The 18344-nt window shown below is 42.9% G+C and overlaps 1 protein-coding gene across 2 annotated transcripts in view; it reads right to left on the bottom strand.

Annotated features, from left to right (window-relative positions):
• zcchc2 (zinc finger, CCHC domain containing 2) overlaps positions 1-14230 on the bottom strand; it is a 29822-nt gene extending 15592 nt beyond the window's left edge. Inside the window, exons 1-5 of one of the 2 annotated variants that reach the window (XM_046061105.1) lie at positions 13340-14230; positions 10346-10466; positions 9942-10012; positions 8568-8639; positions 6616-6716 (exon numbers count right to left, since the gene is read on the bottom strand). In XM_046061105.1, coding sequence (XP_045917061.1) covers positions 6616-6716; positions 8568-8639; positions 9942-10012; positions 10346-10466; positions 13340-14089 — 1115 coding nt within the window. In that variant the 5' untranslated portion in view covers positions 14090-14230. The remainder of the gene's footprint in view (positions 1-6615; positions 6717-8567; positions 8640-9941; positions 10013-10345; positions 10467-13339) is intronic. The other variant, XM_046061100.1, reaches the window with a different exon arrangement.
• Positions 14231-18344: the final 4114 nt, after the last annotated feature.

The following is an 18344-nucleotide window of genomic DNA, read 5'->3' on the forward strand; positions in this document are numbered from 1 at the left end:
GGATTATGGAGGCCACTGTGCTCTTAGGAACCTTGAGTGCTGCAGAAATTGTTTTGTAACCTTGGCCAGATCTGTGCCTTGCCACAATTCTGTCTCTGAGCTCTTCAGGCAGTTCCTTTGACCTCATGATTCTCATTTGCTCTGACATGCACTGTGAGCTGGAAGGTCTTATATAGACAGGTGTGTGGCTTTCCTAATCAAGTCCAATCAGTATAATCAAACACAGCTGGACTCAAATGAAGGTGTAGAACCATCTCAAGGATGATCAGAAGAAATAGACAGCACCTGAGTTAAATATGAGTGTCACGGCAAAGGGTCTGAATACTTATGACCATGTGATATTTCAGTTTCTTTTTTAATAAATTTGCAAAAATTTCTACATTTCTGTTTTTTTCTGTCAAGATGGGGTGCTGAGTGTACATTACTGAGAAATAAAATGAACTTTTTTGATTTTTGGAAAATGGCTGCAATGAAACAAAGAGTGGAAAAATTTAAAGGGGTCTGAATACTTTCCGTACCCACTGTATATACAAGGCTTCATTAATGGACACTTTGGCTCAAATGTAAAAATATCCAATTTTGACATTTTATTTTATTTCTCTGATTCAAACTCCTCTGTACAATACATAGTCAATCTATTAATCTTGCTTGGAAAATTCTTTATTCATAAATCAAAATTTATGAAGAACAAACCTCTTTTCAATGTTTTTAAATTTGACTTAAAAAATTATATAGTCTGTATTTCTGGACTGAAGAGTAAATCAGCATCAAAATGTTTACAACATTTATCTAATATAACTTTATAATTAATTTAACTGATATTTATTGTTTGACACTCTGGCTGTATACTTTATTTTTGTTTTATAATTTTTTTGTTTGTTTCTTTGTTATTTATTTTTTTCACTGTCTCTGTTTTTGTTCCTTATAAAAACGTGAACTGTAACTATACAATTCTTGTAATAAAAAAAATAAAAAAATAAAATAAAATAAAAAATGTACAGTCAAGTTACAACAACTTCCTGTGTCATGGCGAAGAGTTCAACTTTGCCACCACGCCACCGCCACACTGTTAACTGCAAAGTCACGAGTTTTACAACATGGCTTCAACAATGCATTATGGGTTTTCTGGGAAAGTTTTGAAGTTGATATGTCCAGCCTGCTAGGAGTTGTACATTACAGCGTAAAATGTGTTATTTCCTGTTGCCAGCAGGTGGCGCTATGACTTTGAGTGAATATTGGCATATGAATGTATTCAGAGCAGTACTTTTGTTATACTTATCAAATTTGGAGGAGATGTGAGCATGTGTACTGAAGTTATAACATCTTCCTGTTTCATGGCGAATCACCAATTTTTGATGATACGCCATAGGCAAACTGGTCGACTTCTAATAACCGTTTGAATGAGTGCACAGCGAAAATTTCAGGTTGATCGGACTAAATCCCTAGGACGAGTTCGTTAAAGTACGGAGTGTGTAAATAGCCAAAATGGCTGACTTCCTGTTGGGTGTCGGGCATCACTCCAAGAGGCTTTTTGTACGTCTGGACATGATACATGTGTCACAGACATTTCATACATGTAGGTGAAAAGTGTCACGGGGGCTGCTCTGCAGGGGGGCACTAGCGAGCCATTTTGCCACACCCATGCAGGAAACCCATAAAATCATAAGTTTCACCGCGTCTGAATTATGTGCAAAGTTTGGTGAGTTTTCGAGTATGTTTAGGCCCCCAAAATTGAGGTTACTTTGCAGAAAAAACAAAAATAATCCCTTCAATTTCAATAGGGACCTCGCACAGTTCGTGCTCGGGTCCTAAATCTGCGTTTTCAGTGTTCTCACACACGCGTTTTAACACAGCCCGCGGATACTACAGCTATATGAACCCAAAGTAAACCTTTTGCTGTGATTTAATTGCAATAAACTGATCAAACTGCTGCCGAAATAACTACAATATGATGCCATTTTGTTAGATATATGAATTCATTCTTTGTCAGGTCTGTCAGCAAGTCAGCAGGACGACAACTTTTAAAATACGCGTTTTCTGATTGGACTTCGGATCGATCAGGACTATGCTAACCTGTTCAGAGTAAAGTACAACGACAGCTGGAATAAAGTTACAGACACACATTTTCTAAACTCACCAGGTAGTTCAACTTCCTCGCTTTCTTTTATCCAAGTAACGTCCAGCTTTGTCCGGTTTTTATATAAAAATGAAGTAGTAGTCCAGCAGAACTCTGGTGCCGTCCGACGCTAAAGTCAACAGTGGAACCGGATGTGCACGGAATCTAGCTGCCGAGAAGCACAAGTGAAGATAAATCAAGTTGTAATTCCCAAAACTAAAGTAAAAAGATAATTTAATAAAACCAGTTAACTCGGACCTCCTCCCGCTGGCAAACGGCATAGTTGTTAGAGCAGAACCCAGACCCACTACGGGTGTTTATTTGTCCGAAAGCTGCAGCACTACTCCCCATCCACTTCCCCGTTCTTTAGCAGCTCCCTGTCGGACAGTGGCTTGTCATTACACCGCTCGCCTGGTCCTCTCCAAACAACGCTCCGAAGCCGCCAGTGACGTTTGGACAATCTCAATGCTGATAGGCCTTCGCAACATCACGTCAAGCGAATTTCTCGCCCAAGTTGAAAAATTTTAACTCGCACGAACTGCGCGACAAACGCCTCATCCGCTCCGGGATGAGGCGTCGTGAATTCGCGTCTTTGCATTGACTTTGGATGTAATCAAGCCCCCCAAAACGCTGGATTTGCTTTCGGTGGGAACGCACCTTAATAATCCCTTCAGTTTCAATAGGGACCTCACACAGTTCGTGCTCAGGCCCTAATAATTTAGTTTCATCGTAGTCAGTGGACCTACACCTGTTTTTTTTTTATTTTAAATGCTTCATGAAAACTCATTTTTAAACCGTCTATCCCTTCCAACACCAATATACTGTAGGTATAAAGACCATCTGCAGGTAAAATAATAAAGCAAAAGCTTTTCCTGCAGCGCTGTAAAGCCCAGGCCCACAAAAGGTGAGAGGGTTGCAAAAGCAGGCATGATTGATTGCAGCGCATCCAGTTGTGGGCCGGGCTTCTGATGAAAAGCTTGAGTTCATGTAGGTTCACTGTCCAGTTTCACTTCCCACAAAATGAAACTGATGTGCACCAGTGTGAGAGGGAGGGTGAGCTGTGGATCACAAAAAGGGCAGAGCCGGCTTTGAAAGTCAGCCTCACCCATTGTTGGTGGTCAACTATCAGTCCAGCTATTAGGAAATAATCATAATATCTTTCCAAACGATGAGGCATGGAGCCAGAGACCTACATGCATGACCTGTGTACTGGGACACACAGCTCTTGGAGGCAGTTACGGTACTTTAAAACCCTTAGGGTTTGATTGTCCCAGTTTTTGCATTAAAATTCCCCCATGTTTCATAACCAGTCAAATCCAAACACACAGACATGATACACACATTTTTAGATTGAGTGTGACTCACACTTTCTGATGATATCATTATCTCTGTCCTCATGTTCGTCACATCAAGTTTTCTTAAGCATCAAAGTAATCCAGTGATAGACAGCTGATCAGCAGCTCATTTCGGGTTAATGAAGCAAAATACAGATCACAGACTGGTTAAGTTATGAATTGAAAATGTAGCGAAATTAAGAGTAGATTACTAGCCCAAAGAAAATATTGGATTAAAGAGTAAAAATAGTGGGTGGGGGGGGGCAAAACATAGATTTTGCGTATATACGTTATAACATTACAATTTCATCTGCCCGTTACTGTTCACTGATTGGCCATGGGATGTGTAAACGTCAATTTCTGCGACACTGTTTTGATGAGTATGGACTTTATGCCAGAGTAGCTAAGATGCACCTTACGTCTCGGTGGTGCAACCAAACATCAACACAGCTTAAGTCTCAAACTAACTAGTTTCAACGTATTGTTTAGTGTGGACTTTGCACCCTAACTTAAGGTAGAACTTGCGTATCGCTGGTGCAACAGGCTGCTGGACTCTAAAAGTCATCCCAAGACTTTTGTGGCCTATTACTTTTCCTGCTGTTTTGACTATCCTGGCCAGCTTGTTTTTGATAGTGTGTTAGAGCCAGTGTTAGAAGTCCGAACTAGACAGAGATATTAAACACCAGAGTACTCTCTATCAGGCATACACTTTGTCAAGGATGTTTTGACTGACCACAAACTCCTTCAGTTTCTTAATTAAAAACAGTCTCTGCCAGGCTTTATTACATTTGGAATCAGTATTTTCAGTGAAACTCAATGTGTCATCCATAAGTGTACCTAAATACTGAAAACAGTTTCCACTGATTGACCACAGTGTGTAAGCGACAGGGGTGGCTCTGCATGATGTGAAACAAGGTCCTTATAGGCAAGTCGTACCACTCGGCAGCTATCTTGGCAACGCCTCCGGGCAGCCATTTCAGACTAACAAGACCAGACTCCCATCTGAATGAATGGGGAGAAAGCCAGAACTGCACTTACTGGTCATAAAAACTACATGACTGGAATCAGCAATAAAAGCTGATTAAAAAAACGACTTTGCCTCAAAATAAGGTTTAAAAACCATTTTTCCCCGACCGGTGACTCCGGTTATACTTCTACTGCACATGCGCAGTAGGCCCCTTACGTCAGTGGAAGCACGCAATTGGCTGAAATATGTTTCCCGCCTCGGACGATTGACTTTCTAGCAGGAGGGGTGGGACAACCGCCATCTTTGGCGTTATGGGTTTTCCCTATAAAGTTGTACTGAGGATTCTTAAAGTGGCATGTCTCCTCTGTAGCATGTCTAAACTAGCTATTAATTTTAAAAAATTTCTTGATTACAGTGAATTTATTAACTAACTAAAGCGATATAAAAGGGTGGTTAAATACATCAGGGAAAATAAGCAATGGCTAAACAATGAGAATGGAGGTTCGATTGTGGGAAGCATTTGACTCATACGGCAGAGGAGAACTAATGAAAGTAAGCTATGAGTTTAGGAGTTAAAAAGATAATATTAACATTATGGGACATCCCTGACCACAGAATATTTTGTTGGGTCTTACTGCTTGTCGACGGCCTGCTTTGGCCTGTTGCACGGGTCCCACGCTAGCTGCCTGATCCTGGCTTTTTGCTAGGGATTCTCCAGGGTTCTCCGTGTCTGATTGAAGAAAAACCTCAAGGGTTGGCCGTCCTCCGTCTGTTTTCAGGTTTCCTTCGTTGCCGCTGGTGAGACCACGTGGCTTGGTCTGACCTCGGTGAAGTTGGCTCGACGAAAAAGCTTAAAAAGGGAACTTGGTCCAGTGTAACTTAACGGACTGATAACTTTAACAAAACAAAACAAAAGAAAGAAAGAAAATAAAACAACTTAAGTTGCTGGAACTGAGGTAGGCTAGAACTTTGCGTAGCTTTCAAACAAAGACTTCGTTGCACTGGTCGGAATTCTTAGGGCGTTGCCGGGAGAGGCACGCCGGACGCGTACCGAAGCATCCAGAGAGCAGAGCGGAAGACAAGAGAACGAGGAGAAAAAAAAAAAAAAAAAGAGAGGGTGACATCGTGTGTTGCTCTTTTGTGGTCTGGTGCGTGGTTCCCCAGAGGGCAGTCCTTTGTTCCCGACAGGCAGCGTTTCCGGTTTCCCGAGGGACTGTCTTTCTAAACTTTTAATGTCTATAAAAGAAAAGAATCTATAGAATCTATTTGCGCGTATTATAATCAAATATTTTAGGATTTCCTGCCCCCCTCTAAAAGGGAGTTCCGATAGGCTGTTCAGGGAAATGCTAATCGCTGGTTAATGTCCCTTTTGTCAGTTTAACAGTCAGGCACCGCATTATCAGGCTGTAGAATCAAAGGTGCCAGTTTTACGATCAACTGCTCATGAATAGCACTTAGAGAAAGCAACCTTTCCACCACCCTTCTGTTGGGGTCTCTTCAGCCGTCTGCTGAAAGTTGATCTCAACCCCTCCTCCTGCTCTCAGGGAGAGGGGAATAATTTTGAGTAGTTCAAATTTATTTAATATAAAATGCACAATCCACACTGTTGGTCCCACTACACCTCTATATAACATCTCTGTAAAATCCGCTCCTTTGCTTTCACAGCATTGATTGACAGACAGCTGGACCTACACCACTGCTCCAGCCTGGAAACTTGAGCAAAGTAATCAGAGACAGCGAAAAATTCTACTGACTGCTTCACAATCAGGTCAAGAGGGGTCTTGGTTGGCAGCAGTTTGCGGTGTATTCATGTAATCGTATCTATGAACACAAAGAACACCAAACAGCAGCACAGAATCCACACAGGTCCATTGTTTTCTGCTGAAGGACCCAACACTGAATTTATTTTACTTTCACTGAAGGAGACCAATGCAGGAAAGAATACAGAAAGAAATGAGTACTAAAGAATTGTTTTCCAAACTGCACTTCCCCGTCTTAGTCAGCCAGTTCAACAAGCACGTTTGCACTGTTCCACTTTGTTCATTAAATTTAATTATTATTCATTATAAATAACACTCAACTGCCTTCAGGTTGGTATTAGAGCCACACTCAAAGAAAAGACTGATGCTAAATATAAATTATATTATATATCCCAATTATTTGACACAAAAGGTGTATGTGGGTTAAATATCAAGTACCTGAGGCTCCTTTCCACCTCCCGGGTCTCCTTCTGGTCCCCCTGGTTCAGAAGCCTCAGGATATTCTTCTCAAAAGACTCAGTATACTGATCCTTAGGAAGCTGCAGAGACACAGGGCGGTGGAGAACAAATCAGGTGTGCTGTGTGTGTGTGTGTGTGTGTGTGTGTGTGTGTGTGTGTGTGTGTGTGTGTGTGTGTGTGTGTAAACTTGTCAAATCTGGTATCAAGTGCAATTCAGCGTCAGCGGTCTTTACTGACTAAATTTTATCTGTAATGCACTTCCTATTTAAACAAATCCTAAAGTGTTACAGGATAAAAACGGGTAAGTGCTAAAAATAATAACAATACGGCAAAGAAAAGGGCAAGAGTTCAACCAAAAGCTCTCCTTATAAAGGTGGGTGTTGAGGCTGCGTTTAAAAACATCCACAGTCTGTAGTTTCCTCAGGTGGTCACGGAGAACATTCCAAAGACTGGGAGCGGCTGAGCAGAAAACCCAATCTCCCGCTGTATGGAGCTTGGTCCTGGGAGGTTTCAGGAAATATGAGTCAGAGTGAATGATGGCAGGGCAGCAGAGGGGGTTGTGTTTGCCCCGAGGTACAGTTTAGTGTCATCAGCATAGCAGTTCAATGAAATTCCATGCCGGCTGATGACACAGCCAAGGAGGAGCATGTAGAGAATAAACAGGGTGGGGCCGAGCACTGAGCCTTGAGGGATTTAACCTCACCCAAGGCGTCTTGCTCAGTTCTCCCAGTGAGGGTGAGGACCAGTTATGGACAGAGTCAGAGAGACCCATGTTGGAATGTAGACGGTGAAGGAGGATGTTGTGGTCCACAGTATCGAACGCTGCAGTCTAGGAGCATGAGAAGAGAAGGGGAGTCAGTGTCTGCCGTCATCAGCAGGTCATTTGTGACTCTGACGAGAGCTGTTTCTGTGCTGTGGCCAGTGGGGAAACCAGACTGGAATTTCTCAAACAGGTTGTTTTGTTTTAGATGGTCCTGAAGCTGTGAGGCAACTACTTTTTGCAGTACCTTAGAAAGGAATGGAAGGTTGGAGATAAGCCTGTCGTTGCACCTCTCCTCTGAGGCTTCTGAATGAGAGTGAGTTTGCAGTTTGAGTTTGTAATTTATAGTGGATAAAAGTTGCTTGGAGTTGCCAGGGCTATTGTTGATGATGTTGGAGTAGAACTGTGACCGTGCATCTCTCAAGGACCTTGTGTAGGACTTCTGATGGTCTCTGTAGGCTTCAACAGTGAGTTCTGAGGCCTTGAGATGCCGCTCAAGGACATGCCCAGCTGTCATCATCTTCCACAGTTCGCAGGTGTACCAGGGGGCTGAGCGTAAGAAGATGACCGTTCTGGTTTTGACAAGGTGTGGAGATCTAGGGGACTGCTCAGAGATTGGTTGTAGAAGTCAACCAACTCAGTGACAGAGAAATCAGCAGAGGAGAGATCCTGAAGGTCTACAGTCAAGGTGTCTGGGTTGATCTTTTTCAGGTCCCTAAAGCAGATTTGACGCTCATCTTTGGTGTGTGGAAGGGAGTGGCAGCTTCATGGAGATCCATGAAGGACACATCCAGATCATATGCCAGAAGGTTGCTAATGGAGGCGGAGTTAGAGATGACAGTGTCTTTAAATGGTGCTGATCCACTTCACATTACACAGACCTGAAACTGAACTGGGATTTAGCCAAGCTTCAGCATTGGTGCCTGTATGAACACATCCCGTGTGTTACTTTTTTTTCATAGGAGCTACAGGAGATGACTTATGAACACGACCACGGCTGCATGCCAACAAGTCTGGAAATTCAACAACACAGATGAGGACTGAAGCTGCTGCCGCTCCTCCGTGTAGACACAGTGATGCTTTGACACTGTCGCTGCTCTAAATACTGGCTAAATGTGGTAGCAGTTGTTGCATATGCGTGGAAAGTCAATAACATCAGCAAAAGTGGTACCTTAAGAAGGAAGTTCTCCAGTTCCAGGTGGGTTTTGGTCACAGTGCTAGAAGAAGAGTCTGACCACTTCACCTGAAACACAGAACAGAACATTCTTCATCAAGACATAGGCTACCGTGAGAAATCTGCAACATGAAAAAGGAAATGGGGCTACGCAGTGACAGTAAAAACAAACCCAGACAGACAAGATTACACCGTACTGACTGAAGGGACCTGTTTTTAGTGACTCAGTGTTACATACAACTCATACAACACCAAAATGGTAATAAAAAGAACATTTTAAACAAAAGAAAAAGAACAATAAGATGTGTTAGAGCACCGGCTGAGACACAGAGAGAGGTCCCATCTTTTCTGAGTAACTGCATGAGTCTGAGGAATACATTCATAAATGGCAGGAGCACCACCATCCGGTCAGTTGCGAATGGTGAGGTGACTTTCAGTGGACACAGAGTGGCTCAAATTCATTACAAATTACGTGATCAATGTTCATGAAGCTAAGAGCTAATGAGTCTAATCAGCTGTGGGAACACATCATAGTGTACTGTGACTCAACATGCAACACCAGTGGGGATGAACGTATGAAGACAGTCAGTTCATGACACGCTGCACGCTTTTCTTATTGCTTAGTTAGGCTGCAGTAAGCATGCTGTAGGGCTGATCAATTAGAAAAATATCTAATAGTGATTATTTTGACTGATACTGCATTTGCAATATGATTTGTATTACTAACAATTTTTAAGAATTGTTCTCATTCCATCACATATTAAAATGATTATGGTGTTTTTGAGGGTCTCTTTTCCAAAGATGTTTTCTGAATTCTGCAGAACATGATGTGTCGGCCAGGACATCTCTGCAGCGCCACAATATTTCATTTTAAATGCTATTTTTACACACATCACCTTAAAAAACTGCCTTTTGAAAATTGGTAGTTCATTGGTAGTTTATTTCAATTCACTTTTATGAACAGACCACAGTACTGCATAATCTAGTTACACAGGAGAACATAACCATGTGTTGGCAGTAGTGAATCAGTGTTCCCACTAAAACAGTTTTAAAGTAGCAGTAAAGTAACTACAGTAGCTGTATACTTCAGGAGCATATCAATCCTTTTGTTGTGGAAAATATGGGTATCACATAAACATGAGGCCAACGTGGTAGTTTTTTTGCCCATCACAACTAACACTCAGGCTCAGACAGCCGGTCACATTTACACTCAGCTCTATGCTAACCTTTTTCACAACGAGTACATGTGCTGCTAAAGGAAAACATTTAGCAGCACACAAACACATTTAGGAGCACCGTGAAAAAAGTAACACAAAGTTAATTAACAATTTATTACATACATATTTACACTGTGTGTGTGTGGTGACCTACCTCAAAGTTGTATTCCTTGTCTATTCTGGTCTGAGAGATGCCCCTGAGCACAATTCCCTCTATATGCACCGCTGCAACAACACAGAGCAGTGATAAACTCTTAAACCAAATATCCACTTGACAGTACATGTCTAATGAAAGCCTTTACAATTATCAGGGTTATTACAGCACTTACTATTATCAATCAGTATGTTCTGTGTGCTGAGACATTTATTGTTTAAAAGGTTACTGAAGGAAAGAAATGTGTGTGGGGGGAGCTGTACAGTGTAGTGGGTAGGTGTTTGATCCCTGCAGTGTTTATTTTAGGACCATTACTAAATCAAGCTTATAAAATCCACAAATCCAAATGCTGCACCTCCAGTAAATGATAGCAATTATTAAGTACAGTAACTGTTTCCATTCACCTTCTCTTTGTGTCGCCCAGCTGCTGGATCGTGGGCTCTGGCAGGGAGAGTGGGAGGCACTATATTCCCCCAAACCCAGCGCTGGGGAAGGCAGGTAATCCGTCTTGTGACACATCAGCTCCTGGAGGAAAAAAAACACACAGAGTTAGTTACTGGCTCACACGGGTTCTTCATTCGCCTGAACCTGATCAACACACCGGGCCCAATCAGATCTAAGGTACAGTATGTAAAATTTTATGTTTCAACTGAAATATCTGACGTTTCAATAACAAAGCCCCTGATATATGAGTCACATTCATAATGTTTGAGCACAGTGTAAAGTTGGATCATCCACATCAGGAGGGCTTTGCTTTGTTTCCTTATGATCAGGCTGCTCTCCCAGAACTCAGGGTTCCACATTTAAGAGTGGGCTTAAGACTCTTTGATAAAGCTTATAGTTAGGGCCATGCGCTAGAGGATAATTAGGCCGATTCACCCCTCCTGACAATCGCAGGGGGGACGCCTTCATGTCTGTTTATTTCTGAAGTCACTGAGAAACCGCCACTCTGAAATCATTCATATAAAGGCCGAATGTGTGGTCCTGCTGACACATGTGTCAGCATACTTTTTTTTTTTAAATTGATGTCTTTTTTTCTTAACTCTTTATTGCATTTTTCGAAACTGGCAAAGCATTATAGGACATACATATACAGGAGTGCAATATGTAAACAGGAGAACAGAAAAAAAAGCAACAACAAAAACAAAACAAAGACGAGAAAAAAATTGGTAAATAGGCTAATCAAAAGTGTATTTGTGGAGAAGTAAAATAAAAAGCAGGGCAGAGATAATCGTAATGAGCTAAGTGAGCATGGCTGAAATTTATTTTCTTTCCTCTTATTTATATTTATATATTAATATCGGATCAATTACAAATTATAGCATTACATCTACACAAACCCACTAAATGTTAAACAGGCTGTAAACAGTTAAGAGCAAACATAATATGTAATACATGAAGCTGACACCAGCTGAGCTGCAGCATGCAGCCTGTGGGGTTTCAAAAAGGCAACTAAAGCAGAATTGCCTGAGGACAACACACCAGGACCCACTGCGGCCTCCCTCTGTCTTTTACCACATCTGACAGTACCACAGTCCAGAGACCCTACAGCACTCTAAAAATGACGTGTAATTTTATTAAGAGCAGTTCATCTTCACCAGGCCCTGACTCACAACACTGTCAAGCTCAGGGATTCATCCCAAACCGAGCCACAGAGCATCAGTCCTACTGGATGTCTGTTTAAAGGTACGAGCAACATGATAAAAGGTCTAACACCAAGTCGGTCATCACCTATTGATCACTACGGACCCATGTCATTTACATTAGACACTGACACGTTTCCAAACATTGCTCAGTTGCTAACTGGCTGACCCCGAGTGGTGGGGTTGGGGGGTTCACGTGCTGGTGGGAGGCTTGGACACTCAAGAGTCGGCTGCAGAACAGCTTTGCATTCTAACATGACTTCAGATATTTGAGATGTGATTTTTCCATTTATTAGTGTACAGTCAATAATCTATCCTTGCCTCAAAGACACACAGTACAGATCTCATATTTCAGACTGGAGGGTTTCATCCCAGCAAAGACAACACTGGTTTTTCCCTCGAATGAATAAAACACGTCTAATCAGGGCAAGCAGCAGTCTGAATTAGTCTGGAACTAGATGGAATAAAAACCTGCTAACTCGCAGTCTGACCTCTATGGACAAAGGCAGACGGAGAGGAACGCAGAGACTGGCGGACAGAGACAAAGATGGTGCTTGGGTGATAAGGAATGCAGTGTAGAAATGGATTGACCCCGAACCACCAAATAGCTACTAGATGTTAGCTTCAAGAAAGCTTGGACATCAAGGAAGTGACCTTAAGGTTTCAGTTCTCACATGTGTGTCCTGGTGGTAATTTTTAATACAGAGGTGTGTTTGGAATAATGTTTGCTTGATTGGCAGGTGTCCGCCCTGGAGGTCTCCACTTGGCCTTCCCACATTAGCTCCACCCAGGCTCCATGCCCTTTGGCCACATCCGGATTTTCTGGCTTCAGTAACTGACAAGCACTGAACCCAAACTCCAGGGGGCGGTTACACAAAGTGGGTTTACAGATACCTGGATATCACTGTAAAAGGTAGAACCCCCTAAGATCTGGGAATGGTGTAGAAAGGTTTGTTTCAACGTTTGGTGAGGACTTTCAGTCCAGGTTACCTGCTTTGTAAAGAGCCAGCTTGCTTCCTTATTTCCCTCCTTAGATGCTACGCCCAGGTTTGTCTACGCCCAGGTTTGTCTCTGGTAAACAAGACAACATTACATCACTGTGTAAGGAGGCTTGTACTTTAGTCAGCACATCCTTTCAGCAACACATACTAAGCTTTAACACATCCAACACTAACGCAGACACTGAAGTGCAGGGTGGGAAAGGGGGCTGAAAAAACAAAACTAAAAGCTGGAATACTCCTGCTGGGTAAATAAAGTCCCAGTTCTCAGGCAGGTCTCTCAAAGTTTAGTTTTTATCAAGTGCTCTGACGGTAAATTACACATGAAGTGATGAAATGAGAAGCAGCTGTGTAAAGAGCAGCTCTCTGCTGATAAGTTTGTCAGTTTAAATTAAAGTTAGCAAGTTGTCACCCCAGTTTACCCAGCACCACTAACGTTAACGTTACATGGTCACCAACACATAGCAGTAACTTACCCCAGACATGTGAGGGACAGTTGTGGAACTGACTAAAACCACTTTAGCTGCTGGCAGGTTAATCTGTGTGGGCTAGCCGTTCCTCTGTTAGCATGAAGTTAGCTGTCTTGCCACAGGCGATCGCTCATGATACAGGGACAGTAAGGTTCATGCTACAGTACTTAGCATACAGGCCTAGTACATTATTTAATAAGCTAATTTAGCTAGCTGTGCTTCAGACCTCCCGGTTGAACTTCGAAGCAAGCAGTTAGCTTAGCATTAAACGTAGTGTTGGTGGTTACCGCTGTCTGGCGTCTCTCCTCCTCCATGGCGAGCTCCGTCTTGTTCAGCTGGCCTCGGACTATCTCCCGCTGGTGGAACTGGAAAGCTGGGTGTAGAGAGGCCATGGTGAACAGCAGGGCCAGCTGCTCCAGGGGCCCCGCCGCGGGGTCGGTAGAGGAGCAGTTCTGCTCGGACCCCGGATCCCCGTCCTGACACGGTGGCTGGAAATGAGGGTCCCTGAACGGAGGAAGCGGGTAGTCGTACTTCTTGTAGAACAAGGCCGGGTCTACATGGCTCAGTATCCGAAAGAGTATTCCAGCACATTCCCTGCTGTCAGACCCGAGGAGGGACAAGCACACCAGGAGCTTGGACCGAACAACTGGGTCGATTATGTCTGTCAACAACCCCAGATCACTCGGACTATTAGCTCGAAACTCGAAGTCCCTTAAAACATGGAAGTCTTTTCTAGCGAGATCCTCCAGGTAAGACCCCAGAAAGCGGAGCTCCAGGGGCTGGCACATGTGGAGCAGTCCGCACATGAACTCGACCCGCTTAGCCGGGTTCAGATGTAGGCCGAACCACTCGAACACGGTCTCCTTATCCAGCTGGGATGGATGCACAGACGGCCCGGGCGACTCGTGTAGTCTGCCTGACCCCGAGGAGGGAGGTACTGGTCCAGACTGGATATGCTGGTCCAGTGAGTCTTCCTCGGGCGTGTCGTCGCCTCCTTCCTCGCCCGTTTTCATCGGTAGCTTCATTTTCAGCATCATCAGCGCAGCGAGGGAGGCTTCAGAGCGGGAACACCGACCCGGTCCACATCGTTGACCACTCACACCGGGTTTAAAGCTGAAGGGGGACCGAACTGTCACACGGGGCTCTCAGAGAACCACCTGACGCTGACTGTCTTCTACTTCTACGGCTTATTTCCGGCAGAGCCGCTGTAAGTGAGCGCACAATGCCACCGTGCGGCTGTTCCTGTAACCTACCGGTGAAACACACCTGAGTACAGACGAAGTATGTATCGTCTATGGTACAGGCTGTAATAAAGAGGGTATTTAGTGTTAGTGGCCTAGTGTGTCTGTCAGAATATGTGTCAATGTTGAATTAAACAAAGTAAATGTCCCAGCACCCTGTTAGAGGTTAGAGTCTGCTAGTGAGGAAATCTAACAGCCAGTCAGAGAGTGTGGGCTTCAGGTCACTACTGGACCATTTGTTTGTGAATCTGTGAGGGAGGACTGTATTAAAGGCTGAACTATAATCAACGACCAGCGTTCTGATGTAAGCATTTATGTTTGCCAGGTGAACGAGGGCTGTATGCAAGGCTGCAAAGGGCATAATGTCTGAGTGTTATTAAGTATAAGATATTAAGTATAATATCACAAGGATAGCAGTCAAAACTTCTTAACTTCTACCTTTACTTATAACTGATGATGATAATAATACACTTTATTTTTAGAGAATATAGCTTTCATACACAAAATGAAGCTGAAATTGCTTTGCAATAAAATAGAACAACAGAAATTGGGAATGTATGTAAATAACAGCAATAATCATTACAGTAACAACCTTCACCACCACCATCTAATAATTGTAATAATCTGTCAAATGTTTAGCGAACACTGCCCTCTGAAGGAAAGGTGGACAAGACACCAGTGGCTGAGGGTGCAGCTTTACTTTCTCTGGGTTTGAAGACGTGTCGCTCAGTGAAACTGTCTGCTGGAGTGTTTGCTTTCTCTGAATATGAATTGTCAAACAACTGCCTCCTTTTCCTGGCAACATTTTCAACATGAGGTCAGGAAGTCAGATAAAAGGAGATAAGAAAAGACAACCAGGGTGCTGAGAAAATCCCACTGAGCTGACCCTGTGTGAAATAAAGAAGCTGTCAAACTAAACACAGATACAGATATGTTGGCTGGAAGATCTGCAATGCTTTTCACACACACTCAAATGTTTAATCTTTCTTGAGTTCCAGAAATACAAATACAAATACGGTGTATGAGAGCACTGAGATAAAAGGAAATGTTCTGTTGGTTCTCCTGGATTTACACATGTGGAAATGAGTCAGGACCACCCACACTGTGAAATGTCCATGCCTTCATATTGTGGACAATTCTGTCTTTTAAGATACACCCCTTGGCCTTCAGTGACCTTCCTAACATGAATGTTAGGCTGTGCTGCAGTGTATTTAGTATGTAGACAGATGAGTATTGTATGTCTATAATCCCAAAGTTCCTTCCCCTTCCTGTTCTCTTAAAATAGAAACATGCAGCAGGTGCCTTCAGTAGAATGGTCAATTCCTCTGCAGTGAACACAGACTTGGAGCGTGGCATGGTCCTCTGTGTTGTCCAGCCTTGCGTGGGGCTGGTTGAAGAGGAAGTGAAGGATCATCTTTGGACATTTCTTTCATTGCTGTGTTCTTGCTGTTTTTTTTAGTTATTTATTTTTGCAGCTCACAAAGGCCTTAAACCAGCACTGAGGGAGCAGCAACTTCATGATTGGGGTCTCTGAGAACACCTTTACCGTGCCGTTCCAACAGGGGGCAATGACAGTTCAGAGTTCCTCGTTGTATGAACGCAGTGCGGCTGCCTCCCTTTCCTGTCTTTTGCGGCTGGAACTTTCAGGGCCCTTTGCTCTGCTTCTTATTCATATGGCCCCTGGTTCCGTGGTCACACTTCTCTGAAATGGACAGACATCTTGTTTCTTTTGTAAAATATATAAAATATTTTATTTGGTGCATTTTATTCTGCAGTATTCTGTTCTATTTTTCTGCTATTAGCACTATCTGGAGCTTGGCACAAACTAAGTCACTACACATTGTACAGTGTACGAGACAGATATACGTGATTTGATTTGATATGGTGACATGTAATAACATGAGGAGGAGATTTTAACCCTTTGGAGTAGCTACATGTTCAGCCACTAATGGGAAACCTGATCGTTCTTGACAGTCTTGGCATGTAATGATGTAATGAGTACATGTAGGCCTACTCAAGTACCGTGCCTAAGTACAAATTTGAGGTACTTTATATGAGAACTTCCATTTTATGCTACCGATATACTTCTTTTCCCTAAAGTTCAAAGGACATATTGTACTTTTTAGTGCACAGAATTATTTTGACAGTTACTAGTTAGTTACCAAATTAAGATATTCCATATAAAATATATGATATAGAATATAGTGCATTGCAGATTAAAATAGCCTTTTAGTCTTTAAATAGTCCAAATTAGCTCCACCTTGACCAACTACAGAAGTTAAATGCTAGAAGGTGCACTTTTCTAGTACTTTTACTTTTGATAGTAGTCCTGTATTGCTGCAGCCCCGTGATCCTGTCCTTGGTGGCTGTGCTTCAACAGCCTCCGGATTCCCTGTCTCCTCCAGTTCATCTCACTGACTCCTAGTTGCCAGCTTCTAGTCCAGAAACCACCCCATAACCCACCTCTGGTTCTGCACTCCTGCTTTGTTGGCCAGCCTCCAGAGCGGTCCTGCCTGTCTGGTTGTCCTCCTGTGCGTCCTCCTGAGCGGTTCCGCTTTTGGTCCTACCTCCTAGTCGTCCTTCAGACCTGCTCCACCTTCTTTGACTAAAAGAACATAAAATATGTGATGGACAGTGTTCAGGTGTGTCTTTGGTTCTTTGACAATACTTTGGACAACAAATGAGCAATGTCAACAAATGTTGACAATAAGAAAAATATAAAATATTGCCAGCATGATCCTTTAAAGTTAACTAGATGACTATGCCCGTAATAGTTTCTCCATCCACAAAGTCACTTTATGCTTTACTTTACGCTCTGGAGTACATGGTACTCTGACCTAGTTTACCCTAGCCCTTTTAGAAACCATCAAGTAACTGAAGATATCTTAACTGTGGGTCTTTCAGTCTATGTGATATATTAAATGATAGCAGTAATTCAATATGAAATAAGAAACACTAATGCATTTTCACATTGTGGTCAGTCCACACATTGGAAGTGTGTGTGTGTTTGTGTGTGTGCGTGTGTGTGGGTGTGTGTGCAAATCCACTTTCGGTCCACATTGGTCTCTGTAGTGTCTCATTCTGTGGTGAAGTTAGCCACAGTTTTCAGGGCTGCCGTGACACTCCCACCACTCCCTCTGCCAACCAGAGGGAGGACTGTCACCACTCTCTTCACTCTCTTCACTTTCTGCTAGCAAAGTGGCATTCATCACTGCTACTGGCAGCTGGAAGAGAAAGGTAAGGGTCTGTTATCATGTCTCTATTGCATGTGCTGTTATGGGCAGGGACTTTATGCCCTGCATTAAGGACTGTCTAATCAGAGTGCCAACCATTGGATATATCTGTCCAGCCTGAGATTTAGTGACATATATATTATGCTAATCAATATCAAAGGGATGTTATTCATAAGGGGACAGGGCTATAAAAGCATCCTTTGTTCTTTTTTTTTAAAGAACACAAATTTTGTCAGTTTGGTGGTTGTTGATCTGCTGCTGTATATATAGGATCTATGCCTGCATGTATCATCACTGTTGTTAGTAGCCTGTTCCAAACTTGATGATACCGTGGCCTGGGTTTGGTTTGGCCATGAGTGTCCGGCTACCAGGACAATGAGAAGACAAGCTAAATATACAGTCTAACTGCATACATCCACCTCTGTGATTATGGGTCAGCGAGGTCCACACCAGTCTCTCTCGCTCTGTGTCTCTTGGCATTTCAGAGTTATGCTGTTAAATCTGTAGTTGGAAATAATTTCCATCCTAATTACTGCATGTACAACTACCGAACAAAATGGAAATGATGGAGAAGGTGTGTGTGAGTGGGTGTTTGTGTGTGTATGATGATGTTCAGGATCGTCAGTGCAGCTATTTGTAGTTTGGGACATAGTGTATAGTTTCATCATATGAAAATGATTTTATTGCTGAATGTCAGTATAGTCTTCAGAAGAAGTCACAAATTATCTGTCATCAAGAGGTTTTAGGCTATGTGACACTAAAATACTTGGGTCATTGCAGTTATTCTTGCCATTAAATACCTCAAAGTGAGACTATGC

The sequence above is a fragment of the Micropterus dolomieu genome, linkage group LG01 (assembly GCF_021292245.1).
Source record: "Micropterus dolomieu isolate WLL.071019.BEF.003 ecotype Adirondacks linkage group LG01, ASM2129224v1, whole genome shotgun sequence".
In the NCBI taxonomy this organism is placed as follows: Eukaryota; Metazoa; Chordata; class Actinopteri; order Centrarchiformes; family Centrarchidae; genus Micropterus; species Micropterus dolomieu.